An 18,799-nucleotide genomic window follows, 5' to 3' on the forward strand; every position below is an offset into this window, starting at 1 on the left:
ACAATTCCCCTCTGTGCTGTTTGGCAACGGCGGAATGACGGGTGTCATTTATCATACAGACTGAAAGAGGCTGTGGGAAAAGGGATTTGAATTCTTTTGGAGGTGTGTGTATTCTCCTTAGTGGTGGATCATTAAACGGTGGAGTTTTTCTACCGGGATAAGAGTTACTCCTCTAGCTGTTACAGTACTTTGGACTGGCTGGCTCAATCAGCATCTAAAAAAATAGATTTACTATTAACTTAGATGTTGTATTTGAACAGACTATGAAAAATCAAGACACTAAGATTGATGTTGTCGTTGTCATGCCAAATTACATTTTGATTACAATGTTTTGATTAATAGTAACATTGTGATCCTTATATTTGGTTGAAATCTGATATTTGAACTGGACTGTTTGTGTTTAATCTGATATCTTAAAATTGGTTAATAATTCTGTGGTTCTTCTGACACACAGTTTATATTCTGTAATCTACAACAGAAACACTTACTGTCAACTGTAGGACGAGGAGGAGCGTACACTAAGGGGAGCTTTGGAGTCTTTTTTTTCAACTGTCTGCAGCATTTACTATATTATACGTTTTGAATATTGTGATCACACAAATAATTTTTGATGGGCTGTCACCAAGTCTTCAGCCGCGGTAGCAAAAATAAATGTGTCAAGCCTTTAACTTATCCTCTCACAAAATACCTCAACCCCCTGCTGCTCTAATTGAGTGTAAATCCCACAAACCTGTGAACACACAGGCACAACTAAGTACATCCTGAATCTGGTTTCTAAGGACAGCTTCTGTCCCCAACCCCAGCCTCCACCTCATCAAGAAAATACCTTTTAAACACAATTTTTGGTCCACATAGGTTGACTGGAGTGCAGCCTTTTTTTTCTGCTAATCCAACTCCCAGCTATTTTATCAGAAAAGGATACTCAGTTAGACCCCATCAGATGAGGGGTGAGAAGGTATAGGTATATGAGCTGGGAGCGCTTCGACTGTCAGTGGTGTTAACTGTCTCTCATATGAAGATCACAAAGTTAAATGTGCTGTCAGCAAGTCCTCAGCTAGAAATAGATGTGTGGAGCTTAGCTTATAAAGTATCTCCACCCCCTGCTGCCCAATAGAATCTAGATCCATCAAACCTTGTGAACACATAAGCAAATCTGAGCATGAAGGTGCAATGGAACACATTTTCAGTTTTCACAAGGTTTCAGTATGTTTTTCTATGAAATAGAAAGTGACAGACATCTTTGAACATGTTTATAAAATTGGAATTTCATGCCAGTCTCCATGTCATGCTGTGAACGGCAATATTTATCATTCCTACCGACATAAGGCAAGAGTCCTGGCCCTTGTGATTTTAAACTGTCCCTGCACATCCCTTACTCTGTGAATGCTGTGCAGTCATAGCCTTGTGTATCTCTATGCTTTTGTAACCCAACTTGGAATGCACAACCTTTCCCAGTGCGCCCAGAGTCCTGGGCCGGTATCTTGACATGTTCGGCTGCCACTGCCTGCCTGCTAAAGAAGAGTGTTGATGCCCCTGAGGTAAATGAAAACATTTGGTTCTTGCCAGACCCGTTCACATCTCAGCCGGCCCACATGTGCTGGCAGGTGACGCGTGTACCAAGGAGAACAAGGCAGACTGGGAATGGTGTAGGTGGCCTAGTTCTCCCCTCCACACAGAGACTCAGCTCAGAAAACAGCCCATTCAAATCGACCAAGAATGATCTGTGGTCATCAAAATTTGAGCTTTTATTGTCATAGTCATAGCATTCATCTCTGACTGTCCACAGTGTTATCTCAGTCTCTAATGGTGGAGGGACTGTTTGCTAATGGCTCCTTTATTAAATGGGCTTGTAACAGTGTTTGTATGTCATTATAACTGCATTTCTAGCATTACTAAAGCAGGATCCACGTTGTCATCTCGTCCTGTGGATGAGCATGGCCGATCATAATGTCACCAGATCTGCTTTTTACTCTGTCAGTCCAACAAGAGGGTTGACATTGTGGCAAAGTTTCATATCAGTGTTTGCGATTGCCATACAACCCTTGTTATGCTCTTCAGGGGAAGCAGGTTTAAAGCATGCTTTAAATTCCTTGACTTTTTGCCTCAATCTACAGTTTCACAGACAAATTAGATCAAATTTTCACTAACTTTCTGACTTTTTTTTTTTACTCTCGTCACTGTATTCTCGCTGAATAGTTTTGTGGCATCAACAACCGAATATGGCTGTTTTAAACTTTGAAGTACTATAAACTTTATTTTACCAAGAAGCTCATCAACAACCATGACTCTTGTACAGTGATGTGGTGGATAACACCCCGGCTCATCGGGTTATTAAATCAGGAAGAATAGCAGGCAAACTTCTGCCCATTCCCGTGATTGATGAGCCAAGCCCTATTTGCTGAGGCAGTGTGTTTGTTCCTGTGTAATTGTCTACCAGATGGCTAAGCTAAGTGTTCTTAAATGCCTTTAGACCTGCAGGGGTCTGGAGTCTAAACATTTCCTATGGAAACTGTATTGTTTTTCGACATCAAACTATTATTATCGCTTTGTTCTCCAATGTTCAGGATGAAGATAGATCACATATTTATTCTGTTTGAAAAAGTCACAAAAATGCTTGCACTTAAAGGGTCAACATTTTGCCAAACTTACCTAGATATTTTTCTTCTAAGTGCATTTCATAGACGACCTCGCAAAAATAAGCCCTCTTGAAAGAGGGGGAGGATGAAAAACAGAAGTGGAGCAGTATCCACTACCTGCGAGGAGTCAGATTGGAGGAGAAAATGGATCTAGGTGGCAGTGCGAGTCATCAATCACAGCCCCTCAAGGGGAGCCGCAGCTAAAGCTGGTCTGAAGTGCTATCTGTCAGCTGCTGGGATCCAGCCAGGGGACCAGAGAAGGGCCCTATCGCCACCCATCAGCTCATAGCCTGCACACAACTGCCATGTAAACATGTGCAGGTGCTCCTGTCAAAATAACCCATGTCCCGGTTCAGGAGGTTGTGCATATTTCCTCAAATGGATAGTTGCCCTTCTTCTGTAGGAGGATGTGTCCTCCCTTGCCTTATACATTTCGGGCTCACTGGACGCTACGGTTTTAATGATAGGTTTTTGTAAAAATACAGACAAGTTTTCAGCTCTACTATTTCTAATTTATAAGCAGGGGGTTTTATCTCCCTCCTTCCCTATCCTACTCTTAAATAAAGCCACCAAGTGCTTCTCCACCAATGTCGAGCCTTGCCTGTCGATACCTCTCAAGATGGATAGTTGTTCTGCATGCTTATTGATTCGGTACAGGCCAGAGATATAAGTATCATTTGTCATTTCTGGAATTATTTGGAGTCCTAGTTAAAACCCAGAGTGGGGGAGATGGCCGTGCCTTGGGGGATGGTAGTTTGCGAGGGGGGTCGGGGCGTAGCGAGTTGTCTGGGCTTTGATGAATGACTGCACGGGTTTTTGGTTTTTACTGCGAGCGCCCGGGCCTTTAGCTGCTATTTGCTTTCACCATGGTCCAAGAAAAACAATGCGATGGGTCCAAGGACTGAGCAGCATCGTCCTGTCATGTGTAGCCACACAGCAAGCAGGGTGGTCCAGGCTGGGAGAGGATGGGCCTTGGACAGGACATGCTGCTTGTACACAGGCTCAGTTGGCTGCTGCCACCCTGTTGGCTCGGTGGTCTGGTACGTTGGCCCCTTTGAATTTCAATAGGAGACAGGGTACTGTATCTACAGTGTATTGGTGAAATATTTTCTTTGGCATATATAGTTATTCACAGTCATTTTTGGACTTTAGGACACATGTAATATGCATGGCGATGGGTTGTTTAGTAGTCCCATCGACAGCCTGGTGATATCCCTTGTGACTTTGCTTTGATTATGTTCCAGTTTGGGCTCCAGGCCAACATAGAGCTCGCTTCATTACAGTATGGATCATCTTTTCAGACCATTTAAGATCACACAGCGCACAATCAGATACAGTACTGACCACTCTGAGAGACTCAAAGAGGTTCATTAAGCTCTTTGATTCATTGAGTTCATAGTTATTAGAGCTGTCTTTGACTTCACAGAATAAAGGCTAGAGAATGAAAAGAAGAATAAAATAAGTATTATTTACCATTTAGAATACTGTTTGATTTGTTGTGTAACATGATTCTTTTTGTAGGTTTTTGACTTTAGAAAGAAAAAAATTATAAGCGGTAGTACTGAGACAAGACCACACTGACGTGAGTGACAAGTAATTACTCTGGTTGTCAATCAAACTATGGTTTGATGCAAGTATACAATCAGACATGATACACAACTTCAAATCTTAAACTGAAAAGGATCTCTATCCTCCAAACCCATCATATTTGTCTGAATGGGCCTGGAGGGAGCTTGTGCTTAACTGCTGTACCATATTCACACTGGCACCGCAAGCCTTTTGCTTAACCATCATGATTGCCACCGCTTTTCAAGGCTAGATGACCATTGTGAATTCAGTCCCAATTTATCCTGCCAAAATGTATTTTATCAGCTACAAAGAGAGTGAGCGAGAGTGTGTATGGCATAGACAGAGTTGTCTTTCAGCTTTGTCTGTGAATATCCTCTTACCCAGAAGCCTATATGCTCACTGTATGTCCCCAGTCTCCCTGCGAAGCCAGACAGGACCGGTCACCAGGGCCCACAAGTCCAGCTGCATTTCCATCAAGCAAACGTGCCGTCCCTCTCATCATCCAAACACAACGGACACACAATGCTTTACTTGAAGTCATCACACTCTATGTTCTACTCAATTGCAGTTGTACAGTTTCCCATAGTTTTCTCCTTTTAAAATGTCTCATTTTGTGGTTACGTTTTGGATGTCATTCCTATTTCACTGTCTACTGTTTGAATAACAGTCAGTAGCAATTTACTCTATGCATCAGTTCATTTTATCCTGACCCATCTGACAGTATCCATACATCCTTACTCAGTACATCAAGGCGGGGGGAAAAAACGACATTAGTAGGGCAGTCATCACCATTTTGCTATGAGGCAACCCACAACAGATGCCCTGGCTGGATCCCCTTGGAGAAGTAGTGCATGAATTGATATATCCCTGTCTCTATTCTCTCTCCTTTCTAATGCCTTTCCTAGAACTTGAACAAACAGCCTGTGCGTGTAGGACACATAAGACAGATGTTTAGGATTACTTTCACCTCGTTGCTCTATTGTGTGCACTTTAAGGGAGCTCAGCTGATGTGGAATGCCACTCATTCAGGCTTCCTGCTCCTACAGGGCTTCTCTTGTTCTTGCAAAGTGCCATCTGTACAACAAAAGGGGAGGCCATGGGTTTAAAGTGTAATGTTGAACTCGATCAGCTTGTATGAAACATGGAAGGGGGAATAAGCTGGTTACCAAAAACACAATTAAATCCGATTTTTTATAAATAGAGTACAATTCCACATGGCTTTAAACTAAACGGAATATAACTTCTTTAGACTGAAGAGCAGAGTAAAGTGTTTATGTGTTGCTCAGTGTGTGTTTGCAAAAGTAGAAACAAATGGCCCGGGTCTACATTGACATTGTTGAGGAGTGACATTATCTCTAAGCAGAGAACCTATCTAATCTGTCTGCCGTGGGAAGCAGCAGGACGAGGCTGCGGGACAGGGGCTGGGCAGGGATGCTGCATCTTTAATTACCATTGATATCGCCATAGAGAGGAGAGGGATGGAGGAGCATAGCCAGGGGGGTGGGTGGGGGGGGGGGGGCTGGGGGTGCGGCTGGGGGGGCAGAGCAGGAGAGGACCCGTGTTCACTTTTTAATTAAGGCTCCGTAGTGTAACTCGTCAATGTACATTATTGGAAGAATGAACGTCAATGCCATTGCTTTTTCTCCTCCTCCTTTATCTCTGTCAATGATTCAAAGACATGATTTATGGTTCGTCTCCGTCTTTCAGGATCATCCATCAAGTGCCGGCTCTGCCGCAGCGCCACCCGTTGTAAATCATTCTGAAAGCCTGTCACTCATTTCCATTAACCGTTCCTCTGTCGCTCTGGTCTCCGCCTCCCTCAACCTCTTTTTTTTTACCCCTCTCTCCTCCCTCCCTCCCCCTCAGAGCACAACCTACAGCCACGCGGGGTATCAGTTCCATTCCACTGCCTCGTCCGCCTACCTTCTTTTCAATAAATTAACCACTTTCTCCCATGCAATGAATAAAAGGGCCTTGCTCTAGTGTTGCACCAAGCTGCTACTCCTCCTCCATTACAGTTAAACACCAGAGAAATGTCACGCCACTGACTCTCGTGCTAAATAAGGCCATAGGACAGAAAAAAAAGGTTTGTGTAGCTCTGACTCTACAATGGAAATATCTTAACTGTTCCTTGTATGTGTAGGCATGTTTTTTTATTTTCTTTCTTTTTCTTTTTCTTTCATACTGCTCTTTTGTTTTGCTAGCTCAACTAAAATTGAACTAAAAAGAATACATTGAAATGTGTGCATAAAAAAAATATCTACTGGATTGTTGGATATTTTCCTGCTCAGCAAACTGAGGCATGGATGTTAACAATGATGGTACTATTTAACCAGCTTTTATAGAAATAGGTTTCATGAACAGCAACACTGACTCAATAGAGTGACTGTCAAGTCTCTCACAATAGTGGATGTGCCTCCTCTGGGGAGTTGTTTGGGTCCTCAATTGACTAAGTTCTTTTTTCATTCTAATCAACATCTAGATATCAACACTGTAGAATATCCACAAACAGCAGAAAGCCTGTTTTGAGAGGAAACTTTCAGCGATCGGGTGCCAACACATTTCACTATTTGGGCAGCCATTGTTCTAGAACGCCTGTCAAAGTGACACTGTGCACCAGGCAAATCCAAAAGTTAGCGCTTTTCAGAAAACAGCAGGCCCTAATCATTTCGCAGAGGACGTTTGACAACAAATTTGCCATTAAAATGATTCTGAATAGGAGGAGGCCTGGTGTTTTGAAGCATCTCTGCCTTTCTCACTTTTGCTCGTCTCATCCTCTGAGCAGCAGGTTTGGCGTCTCCTTTCTTCCCCTTTACGCATGCCACTAAGCAGCCTTTCGGTCCCTCTAGAACCTGACAGTACCACGCTCCTTCTGGAAATTTTCTGTGAAGCCTCATTGTATTTAATGAAGGGAAAATAGTGGCAATCTACTATTAATGAACTTGGAATATATAAAAATGCCTCCTTTGCTGAAAACGGCACAAAACTGCTTGTACAAGGAAAGCCTTGGTTGGATCCAGTCCAGATTCTAATGAAAGATCCATAGAGAGACATGCTGGGGAGAAGGGAGAGTTGGTGAAATGCAGATTGTTTTGAATAGAAAACACACTCTTCCAGCTGCACTATCTGATTCCTCAAGGCCTGACCTTGAAAGAGGTCTGTTGTTGTTGATGATGGCCAGCGTTTAGGGCTCATGCAAAGTTCATGATGCAGTAACTGTGTACATCCACTAATCTCAGGGGAGCCCAACTAATGGGAGCAGCGGGCCATATAGAGAGGAGAGAGTGTTACGGACCACTAGCAGTCCATTTTAACACTCTTACCTTTTTATTACACCTCATAAACTATTGTATTGCATGCCACAACATGCAACAGCTTAAATGGGTTGAGGTTACTGTTTGTTTAGTATGCATAAACAGTGTATGAATGAACATTAATCAGTAATTCTATTTTCAAGTAAATACAAAATGCACTGTGAAAAAAAAAAAAAAGCAAATACACAATATGGCTAAAATGTTTTGAATTATGGAATACTTTTCTGGATAGGGATAGCTGCCATCATAAATGCAAAGCAAGTTAGACAAGTGTAGGTTGTCATACCCTCCTCCCAGTGCCTCATAAAAGCTTGAACAAAGGCCTAATGTGTGCAAGGCAGTGGTCCTTTAAACGATGGCCCACTTTCTCCTGGGCTGCCACGCAAACATTCCTGACTGACATTCAATCAGGGAAATTTGAACCGAAGCAAGATGGTCTTTTATTAGTACCGTCCTGTTTGCTTGACTGGTCAGCTCCAATATGCGAGGCGGCATGAGTGGCATACAGTAAGATGATGGGTTCTCTCTCTGATAAGGGTGAATGAGGGGTAAACTGCTATTCTGCAGAAAGGAACCATCAGACCTCATCATGTCGCTCCTGGAGAGCCATGTCACGGGCCCTTCAGAAACCAAGTGACAGAGCAGCTCGTGGAAAATACACTGTGGCCATTTCAAATGAGCTCTGCGAGGATGGCTCCTGGCCCTCCGTTTGTGACTCTTTATCAGTCATGACATTTTCTTTTATTTCATCCTTTTATATTTTGCAATTTAGAAAAGACGATGCAAATGAAAAATGTGTTCTTGCTATCCCTTTGGAAGAATATTGTTCTTCTGACAAGACAGTATGCAGGTAGTTTGTGAGCTCAGACTGCGCTTGTTTCTGTTGCTGTGGGACAGAATAAAGGTTAGCCGTATTCATGTCGACAATATATTACTAATGCATTTTTAATAAGCAAATGATTCATTATAGCAATCTTACATTCACTCACTGTTATAACTATGTTTTAAAAAGGAAACTACACTGCAACAATGCTGTAATATGCAGAAACAACATTCATGTGGTTTCATGCAAACGGGTATCTGGCAGAAGGAAAGATTTGGTGAGCTTTTTTGGATGAAAATGTATCTGCCGGCGCTGATAGGGCGACCCTCTGGTGGGATGCAACGCCAAGCCACGGCATGTGAGGCGGCGTCGGTGGCACGCTCAAAGTGATGACTTGGGTGCTGGAGTGCAGATTGCAATGCTCTCCCGCCGCTCACTTCCAATTAGGCAGCGGGCCGAGTGATGCGTCTCGGAGCAGAAGCTTCGAGCAGGCATCAAAAAGAGCAGCATCGCTCAGTGACATCATGGAGAGAAGGAACTCCTGGAGCTAGGCAGCCCAGCTTGATGTGACGGAGTGAGAATTATGATTAGAATCGAAGGAATACACGGGCAGACTTAGTAATCCCTACGTTTGTCTTCCGACATGAAAGAATCATCCCCCATTCTTCGGAATAAACATGCTTACAGGCTCGTTATAAGATTTTCGATTACGTTTTCTCAAGTTTTTCTGTGTTTTACCATCATTAACAGAATGTTGGTTGTGAAAAACACTTTTGATTAATTGCCATAATTATTGTGATCATTTTTGCCCAAATGAACAGCCAGATGGTTGAACATGGTGTCATATTTGTGATGCTATCATATTAATCTATCGCTGAGTCCATCTGAGCATTCCCTGCTTTTTGCAGTATTCACATTCTGTCCTCACATTGTCCATGTCTACTTTGAGATGTAAGGTCCTATTTGATTATATTTGATTATAAAATATTTATTATTCGGGTGTATGAAGCAAGGCATTTATCTGCATGAATAGCCTGTGTTTAGTGAAGTAAGTAATGTGCTGTAAGTAACATCCCTTTCATGCATAAAAAAATTAAATCTAATCTTTCTGTCGCATGGTTTCACAGTGGAACCCACAGAGAGATCTTAACAAAACCACTCGGTGAAAAAGTAGATGCCGTTTCCCTCTCTTTTACAGCATTTAAATCATAAAGCTGCATGTACCGACAGCAGGAAAGTGTTTAATACAACCATACTGATATAGATTTGTGGTTTGATTCACCTGAACTAAACTGTAAAAAAAAAGAAGAGGAATAACCGGATTTGAATGTGATTCTCTTTCAGACTAAGAGATAGTCACACAGATAGGCAATGGTCAAAAAGGCTTTCTTCTCAACTGTGGAGGTCTACCTCCACAAATAGTTTATTAGAGACACAGAGGCGGTATTACTTCATTCTGAAGACGTTGTCCTTGACTTGGGGAGAATTAGTCTGTGAACCTGACAAGGAACAATGAAGAAAGAAGTGTTTACAGAGCTTACAGATGGCCTGGGGCGCTCCACTGCTGCCTTACAATTCCTCATGTGATCCAGTTAAGAATTAACTAAAGCAATATCAGCCTAGTATCTTCTGGATGTCTGTCTGTGCGTCAGATTGATCTTGATAAACGGCACACACCTGACTTCAGTAGATATCACTGTCAAATATTAAACCCCATTTGAAGATGTCTTTGGACAAAAAAAAACCAATAGCTTACTCATAATTATGACTAACCATCATCTAAACTTTTAGAACCTTTCTTTCATGGAATATAGAAAGTGCCATTGACATATTAACCGTTTTAGTACCACTCAGCTATAGGATTGTAGTGTATGTTTCTTCCATCGTTGACTGAACAAATGAAACAACTGGCTACCATGCATGTTGTAAAGGTTGGCGGTAAATGAGACAGGCTGGATGGATTTGTCTGACCTGCTTTGTTAACGTGTGTGCGGAACGCTTATATGGGATGCAGCAAGCCTGTTTCCCTTTGCCTTTTTTTTCTTTTTTTTCTTTTCTTAGTGTGGCATAAATCCGGGAGATGAAAATGTCATGGAGCAGGTTCATTTTGCAAAGAGGTTTTGATTGCCATGTGCGTGTAATTGATTGTTCCAAGGACAGGGGGAAATCTAGAAATGTCATAACAGTCCTGCTTAGGTCGGTCCCACCGCTAGGCAATCAATGAGAAGTAAAAAGAGATATTGATTTGCGAGCTGCAAAAACTGTAGCTTGAGACAACCAGAGAGCAGTGGGGAAAGTGGCACAGACATGCAGACCTGTCACTGGCACCTATGAATTACCCAATCTTCTCTGAAGATAGTGTTACCGTGGATACTCACAAAGGCCTGCCCTGGGTATTGCAGCTGTCCATTAGCTAAAGCCCTCAGGCTCCTCACTTTAGCTTGTCAGATTAATGAGGGAAATGTTGACCTTCCATGGTATAAATGTTGATGTTGTTCTGACGATTCAAAAACTTTACACTAACAATCTAACATTGGAATTGGAATGCTGTTATGGGACACATGAATTGTTACAATCGTTCCATCTTTGAAAACAAATTGTTGAAGTAATTATTATACACTTTTCTAAATGATTAGGCTATGCATGATATATACCACATACTGTATCGAGTTGGTGGTTAGATAAAAGCTATGCATGTTTAAAAGGGATTCCTACAAAGATCTCCCATTGAGTTTGTGCAGTTCTCAATCTAAGAGGAAAAATGACTTGGCTCAGAAATAGACTGCTGCGCCTGGAAACCCAGGCCTTGTTATGCCAGAAGTCTGTTCTAACGGATTAATGTTATAAACACTTCAAGTGGTTGATTTATGATGGACACCCTAGGTTTTTTGACCTTTGCATATCCCTGTCTGAAGATATAAATTTGCAGTGACACAGATTGGAGGCTTTACAGGGGTTTATGACATGCTAAATCTCAGGCCTGGCATGCCAGCCTCTTGTATTGTAAGCCGAGTTAGACTCAACATTTCCTTTACTGGACTTGAACTTGGAAGTTTGATGGTAAGGCATGTCTAAATGAAAAACAGAAAACAGAAAAAAGTATTTATATTGTCATATACAGTTTATTGTGATAATGTCACACTTGCTGTTTTCGTGTACAATATTTACTGGTGCTTGTCATTCCCATGATGATTTGCCATTGTGTTCTACAAATCCTCACTGTATCCCAATGTAATCTAGATGGTCCCTAAACTTTGATCACAAGCTGCCGTGCCCTTGCATTTGATCTTGTATTCAAGAGTCATGCTGCTTGGCATAGAGCAAATGCTGGAAAACTGCAGTTACAAATGGTCTGAGAAGAGGAACCAGACATGTGGGTATCTAGGAGTGATCCCTGCCAGAAGGTTAATTGGCGCCTCTGGATGTCTATAACTCAGGGCATCTGATCTAAGGGCCTGAACAGCAGGAAATACTGCTCTTCAATTCTGTTTCAGCTTGAAATAGACTGATGTGGAAAAAAACATACAAATCACCTTTTTTCAAACTTTTGTTGGACTAAACACACATTTCAATTGGTCACTGGTTCCTCATTTCAAATATTCCAAAACTAGCAGTTATTAGCATACTGTATGTCAAGTGTGTCAAAAGAGGAAGATTAAGCTTGCCAAAACCAAGGGTGCACTAATTTTTATATCAGATACTATCCAATGTTTTATAACTATAAATAAACCATTCTTTTGTACTCTTCACACCTTTTTGCCCTAGTATTTAAAGGTGTTTCTGAGGCCTTTGCCAATCTGGATTGGCCAAGCAAAATATTATTCTGGTACAGTAGATCAACGTCAAAGCACATACAATAGGGAATTTGTGGTGTGTGTGTAAGGCCCCTTGTTCATTGGGTCCCATTCTCCATGTTTGCTTTGAAAGGCCAGAGCACATCTCCATCTCTATCCATTAGCTGGCAAGCAGTTCACCTCCAGGGTTGCTCCTGAGGCACTTGTGAAATATTGATAAAAAAAAGTCGTATTTTCAGAATGTGAAGGAGAAGGACCTTCTATGGGCCCGCCCTGTGTAGAACTCTTGAGTGCTCTCATTCAGTCTACTCCCTCAACGAGTGCCCCAACTCAAAAGCAGAATATTAACCACATGACATGTATAAGTGCCTGGACAAGGCTGTTATGTCCTATTCATATTTAACCGAAAGCACATCTTCCATAACTCTTTCCAAAATGCACATTTTACGAAATGAATTTGAGTAGGAAAATATATCAAACACTGTGAAAGAGCCAATATCAAACCTTTATACTCCAGAATGTCTTCAGAGGGTTATCACGGCAGTTGCAATATTTTAATGTTAAGGGATTTTATAGAGAATCAATAGATAGTAGAATAATAATCGAATTATTAATAGAATAATTTGATTAATATAGTCATTAGTAAGTGTTGCCCTCATTAAATTATTGTAGACTTCTGAGTCATAATTACTATCAATTGGATGATGGTAAACATGCAATTATAAATACTGTTGTTTAATTATCAGTTAATTGACCAGTAACATGTGTGCCCTACGTACTGAGAGTTAGAACAGGTGAATAATGAAAAGCATGATTGCTGTTTATGAGATTGTCAAGGGTAATATGCTGATGTGACAGAATTCCAGTAATTTCTCGAAACATTTGATTACTAGATATATTACAGTATTACGAGCAAGTATATTTACCAACATAGACACTACTAAGGCATAATAATATATTCATTACTAAAGTCTATTGACATTTTTGAGTCTTCAATGTAATGCTGCTTTGGAGATTTCTGGCTCATTGGCACCCCTAGAGGCAAAATTTAACACAATGTAGCTAACTTGAAATATGCTGTGCAAATACAATTCAGCTCCAATCTGATACAAAAATATGAAAATAACATCAATAATGTGCTGCACCAGAATGCTGTGAGTTTAAGCAAGGCCAGATTTGATCTAAAGAGAATGCTTACATTTTCATTACAGTTCAGAGACGCTGATAATCGCTCTGGAATAGGTCATTTGCAATAACACTTAGCAAATCCCAGGAGAAATCAATTGCCTTTTGTCACTCACTGGCCAACGATTGTTGTAAACATCTCAGCGCCAGACAGGCAAACCTTTGACACAGCACTATAAGTCGATGGCCTGTCATGAATCACAGGGAGCTGTTTGACCACCAGTAGTTTGTTAGCAGGAGCACAGGCCTGCTGTTGATCCACTCTATATGAAAGCCATCAATGTTTTAGAATGTAGGGTACAACTATATTGTACATTTGTTGATACCAAGGTTTTCCACATAAATGGATGTAGAGAAGAGTCAAGATAACCTCCCAAATAATTGTTGTGAAATACCAAATAAACCCCTTGCTTAAAAGCATCACATCCGCCATTATCTGAAGGTGCAATTTTAGGTGAACAGCCCAAATGTTAAGAAATATAACCTTAATGTCACTAAAATATGTTTTCTCTGTCTCTCCCGCTCTTATAGTATACGAGCCTGATGACATTAACCTTCGGGAGTCCCCTGGAGATGAGGAAGCGGAGAATGACACTCAAACTGAAGACGAGTGTTCAGAAAAGACGAGTCCCAAGACCTCAGAGGACAAAGACGTAGACAACAAAAGCGCTAACAGCTACAGCTACCAGAACTCCCCCATTAGTGTCCTTTCCAATCAAGAGGTTGAGGTGGAGTCACGCCTTAGTGACACCAGCGATAGACTCTCAGACTTCAAGAACACCTCACCACACGAAAGTCAGAAAGATGAAGAGAGCAGTAGCTCTAAACAAAAAAATGAGATGAACAGCAGCCTGGAGAAAATGAGGGCTGCCTATGCAAACTTTCTTTCTGATTCCTATTGGACAGGGATTGGAATGAACTTGAAATATGGTAAAAGCCCCAGTAAAGCCAACTGTGACAGCACCAATGGAAGCACCAAGAATGAATTTGACTGGCATCAGGATGCACTATCAAAAACCCTTCAGCAAACCCTCTCCCCGAAGCCTATGTCCAAACCCAACCTCTTCAGCTCTGTCCATCTCTACAGGCAAAGCAGCAAAACCTGTGGGACAGTGTTCACAGGAGCAAGCCGATTCCGCTGTAAGGACTGCAGTGCCGCCTACGATACTCTGGTGGAGCTCACAGTACACATGAACAAGAGTGGACATTATCAGGACAACAACCACGGCAAACAAAGTAATTCCTCTGCCTCCTCCTCCAAGTCAAGAAAGCGGAATTTGCAAGACATGGAAGGGAAAGAGGATGCACAGAAAGTTCTTAAGTGCATGTTTTGTGGCCATTCTTTCGACTCACTTCAGGACTTGAGTGTACACATGATCAAAACTAAACATTACCAAAAAGTGCCTTTGAAAGAGCCTATACCAGTCATCACACCCAAATTATTACCACCATCAAAGAAACGGGCCTATGAAGTCACTAGGCCTTGCTCTCCTGATTCCACCACAGGCATCGCTGGTTACAGCGAGGCACAAAGGGCCGCAGCCATTTCGAATGCAAACAATAACCGCTATGGTTATCAGAACGGGGCTAGCTACACTTGGCAGTTTGAGACATGCAAGTCGCAAATTTTAAAATGCATGGAATGTGGAAGTTCACATGACACCCTTCAACAGCTCACAACTCACATGATGGTGACTGGACATTTCATCAAAGTTACGAATTCAGCATCTAAGAAGGGGAAACAGTTAGCTCTTGATCCTTTAGCTATAGAGAAGATGCAAGTTTTAGCTGAGCCTACTCCTAATGAGCCAGGAGGTGATAAAGTGTCCCCAAAAAACAACTCCTCTGGGAATAGCGATAAAAATAGACAAGAGGAAGGCACATCAGACAAAATGGAAGAAACAGACATTAAAGTAGAAAAGATAACGAATGAAGATCAAAAAGAAGGCAACGGAGACTTTAAATATCCCTACCTCCGAGAGGAGGATCTTGAGCAGGGTTCAGGTGGAGGAGGGGACATACTCAAGTCTTTAGCCAACACAGTGGCATCTGCAATCAACAAGGCCCAAACAGGGACACCAAGCTGGAGTGCCTACCCCAGTATCCACGCTGCCTACCAACTCTCTGGGATCATGAAGAACACTCCCATTTCAGTGTCTCCCCCTATTCAGCTAAAACAGACCCTGAACCCCAAGCTGAGGCAGATTGCCCCGAAAGGGAAGTTGTATCAAAGTGCTTCAGCAGTTGAGACTCCTCAGGGACAGCATCAAAATGCGGACATCAAAAAAGAAAAGGTTGGCATTAGTGATGGTAAAGAAAGTCAGAATATTAAGTTTGATCTGTTGGAGAATGATGACAGCGATTGTCAGGATGATTCCTCTTCCTCTTCAAAGCTTGAGGCAGACGGTGTGAATGAAGGGAGTGATGAGATCAAAGGAAAGTTGAGCCCAGACTTCTCAGACAGAAGCAAGACACCAAGCCCTCCTGCCAGCAATGGACGCAGCTCTACTTCAGAGGTTCTCAATGACACTCCTGAAATACTTGGCATAAACCCTCTAAGTGCTCTGCAGTCAGTTCTTAACAATCACTTGGGTAAAGCAAATAAGCCCACCAATTCAAGATCAGATAACAAGTTAGCAGCTCGCACCCAGTCTATATTCTCTGAACTCAACAGGAGCATTGAGAAACCAGCATTAATGCTTGGCAGCCCTATCAGAAACAGGGCCAACAATGCCTTCCTTTTTGCCAGCGATGACCAGCCAATAGATTTGACTAAATCTAAACACAACAAACCAAGTCCCTCTATCCTTCAACCAACCACCCCAATCCCACAAAAATATGCTCTCTCTGACATTGCTGACATGGTCAAAGTTCTTCCCAAAGCCACAACACCAAAACCCTCAATGCCATCAAGAATACCCTCCATGAAACTGGAATCAGACGTCAGGCGCTTTGAGGACGTGTCAGCGGAGGTGTACTCTGTTCACAAGCGCAAGGGGAGACAATCCAACTGGAACCCCCGTCACCTCCTCATTTTGCAGGCCCAGTTTGCCTCCAGCCTCTTTATGACTTCTGAGGGCAAATATCTACTCTCAGACCTTGGCCCTCAGGAACGCATGCACATCTCTAAATTCACTGGACTTTCCATGACCACCATAAGCCATTGGTTGGCAAATGTGAAATACCAACTAAGGAAAACAGGGGGAACCAAATTCCTGAAGAATATGGACACTGGCCATCCAGTGTTCTACTGCAATGACTGTGCCTCCCAGTTTAGGACACCGCCTGCATTTATTGCCCACCTGGAATCCCACTTAGGGTTCCAAATCAAAGACATGTGCAAACTTCCTATAGACCGTCAGACCAAGATAGAAGAGCCAGAACTGTCAAAGGCTCTGAGTGTCAGGGCCACAGAGCCACTTGTCACTGAGGAGGACATTGACTCCAAGTTCAAATGTAAGCTATGTTGTAGGACATTTGCCAGTAACCATGCAGTCAAACTACACTTAAGTAAAACTCACAGCAAGTCACCTGAGAACCACTCACAATATGTGGAAATGGACAAAGAGTAAACATCATACATTTTTCCTAATAATTTGTTGTTCTTTTTATTTTAAAACACGGGTCAGATATTTCATTTTGTTTTTTTAGTAAGGTTGTGTAGTGTTCATACAGACACTGAAAACATTTCATTGAAAACAAAACACTGGTTGGACTAAACCCTAAGTTTTAAGATACACTAAATGATGACCTTTGCACCCTACTCAAATGCATCACCAGTAATTAAATGTATTACTGCTTGAAACATAATTGCTGATGTTTGCATGCAATAGCTATGGCTATGACTACTATTTATTTGTATGATATGTCGAGTTTCAATTGTATTTCAAAGACAAGTAATGGATTAATTGTAATTTACAACTTCAGTAAGACACCTACAGTACATACATTTGCAGCTGTGAAAAAAAGGTAGCTGGACACACATTAACACATTTATCAAACTGTACAGTGTATTGCTATGTAAAAATGTTTTGTGTTGCAATGATAGAACAGAAAGGCACTTTAATAAATGTTTAATCACATGTTTAGACTCAGATTCTGTACATGACTCAACAAATTTAGACCATTTGGAAACAAGTATGTCTCACCTGTAAATATATTTTAGGGAAAACAAAATAAGTGTTTCATGCTTAAAAGATAACAGTGAGACAAATTATACCTGCACCTTTTTCTACCAATTCAAATAAAGAGTTAACATTTGCTACCAGCCTTTGTTCTTAATACGTTTGGCATGATTTCCCTTATGTCTCCAGAATATGGATACTGTTTATAAACAGATGTGGGACCCTGGTCCTCCAGCTTGTAAACAGGACATCCCTGTGATTTGGGGGCACTATTGGGTGTCACACAGGACTACTACACCTTTGTAACATGGATCTAAACTGAAATGTGCTGTCCATACATAGACCCATTTATCATATATAACACAGTTTATTATCTTAACTGTACAAACACTGCGCTTTTGTGAAAGTGTGATTCTCAAATCTGTCACCTTTACACAACGTGTTCACCCACAATAATTCTTTGATGAAGAATGGGGATTCTAGATTTTAATACGAAAGCACCAACATTTTCACTTCCAAATATGTATCCTGCTTTCTTTAATTGTGCTTCTATGAATACTGCCTCACTGTGGTATTATAACAATTAGATATATTGCTTGATCTCTATTGTTTCAAAGATACAAAAAATAATAATTGCCCCCTAAATTCATACATTTTTATGCAATTGATATTTTTTGAGCAATCAAGGCCTCAATTAACAGAACCCATCAAATCCATGTTTTATAACAGGCAACTGACATTTGACGGTAAATGGGGAAAAGCACATGGGCACCATGGTGATTTGAATACTGTGACACCAACTTGCCCCCTATTGTTGGAAATGAGCAGGCAATCACAGTTGTTCATCAGATGACTCTTAATGCAGTTAAAGTATTCAGCTATAATTTCTCCTTGCATTTATAATTACTGTCATAGACCACACACCTCAGTGAACAGATTAAAGCCATAAATTATTTAGTGCCTCGCCTCGCCAATGGATCGCTGATTCGTCTGTAGAGCCATTATGTTTTAGAGCAGCAACTTCCTCTAAATTGAAGCCAGCAAGTGATCTAAGATATGGTAGAATAGCTTGAAAAAAATGAATGCAATATTCGGGTCGTTTGTGACTATTAATTGAAATTAAAATGTGAGATTGAATTGTGTTATTGGAAGGGGAAAAGCTGCATCGCTGCGGCTATAATAATTCAGAATTTCACCATATTATTGGAGCTATTTTGCTCTCTGATTATTATACAAATTCAAATCAGCCTTGTATATGGAGACATCATTATTCAGAGCCAATGCCTACATGTAGGTTTTGAGAAATCAGCACAACATGCTACTGGTTCTCATTAGACGTACAAAAGACTAAATG

At 41.4% G+C, this 18,799-nt stretch overlaps 1 protein-coding gene across 1 annotated transcript in view; it reads left to right on the forward strand.

Moving 5' to 3' along the window:
- The window catches only part of LOC136945876 (teashirt homolog 2), a 31,797-nt gene extending 14,233 nt beyond the window's left edge, over positions 1-17,564 (forward strand). Inside the window, exon 2 of the mRNA XM_067239972.1 lies at positions 13,853-17,564. Coding sequence (XP_067096073.1) covers positions 13,853-16,893 — 3,041 coding nt within the window. The 3' untranslated portion in view covers positions 16,894-17,564. The remainder of the gene's footprint in view (positions 1-13,852) is intronic.
- The last annotated feature ends 1,235 nt before the right edge of the window (positions 17,565-18,799 follow it).

This window comes from Osmerus mordax, chromosome 7 (assembly GCF_038355195.1).
Source record: "Osmerus mordax isolate fOsmMor3 chromosome 7, fOsmMor3.pri, whole genome shotgun sequence".
Lineage (NCBI taxonomy): Eukaryota > Metazoa > Chordata > Actinopteri > Osmeriformes > Osmeridae > Osmerus > Osmerus mordax.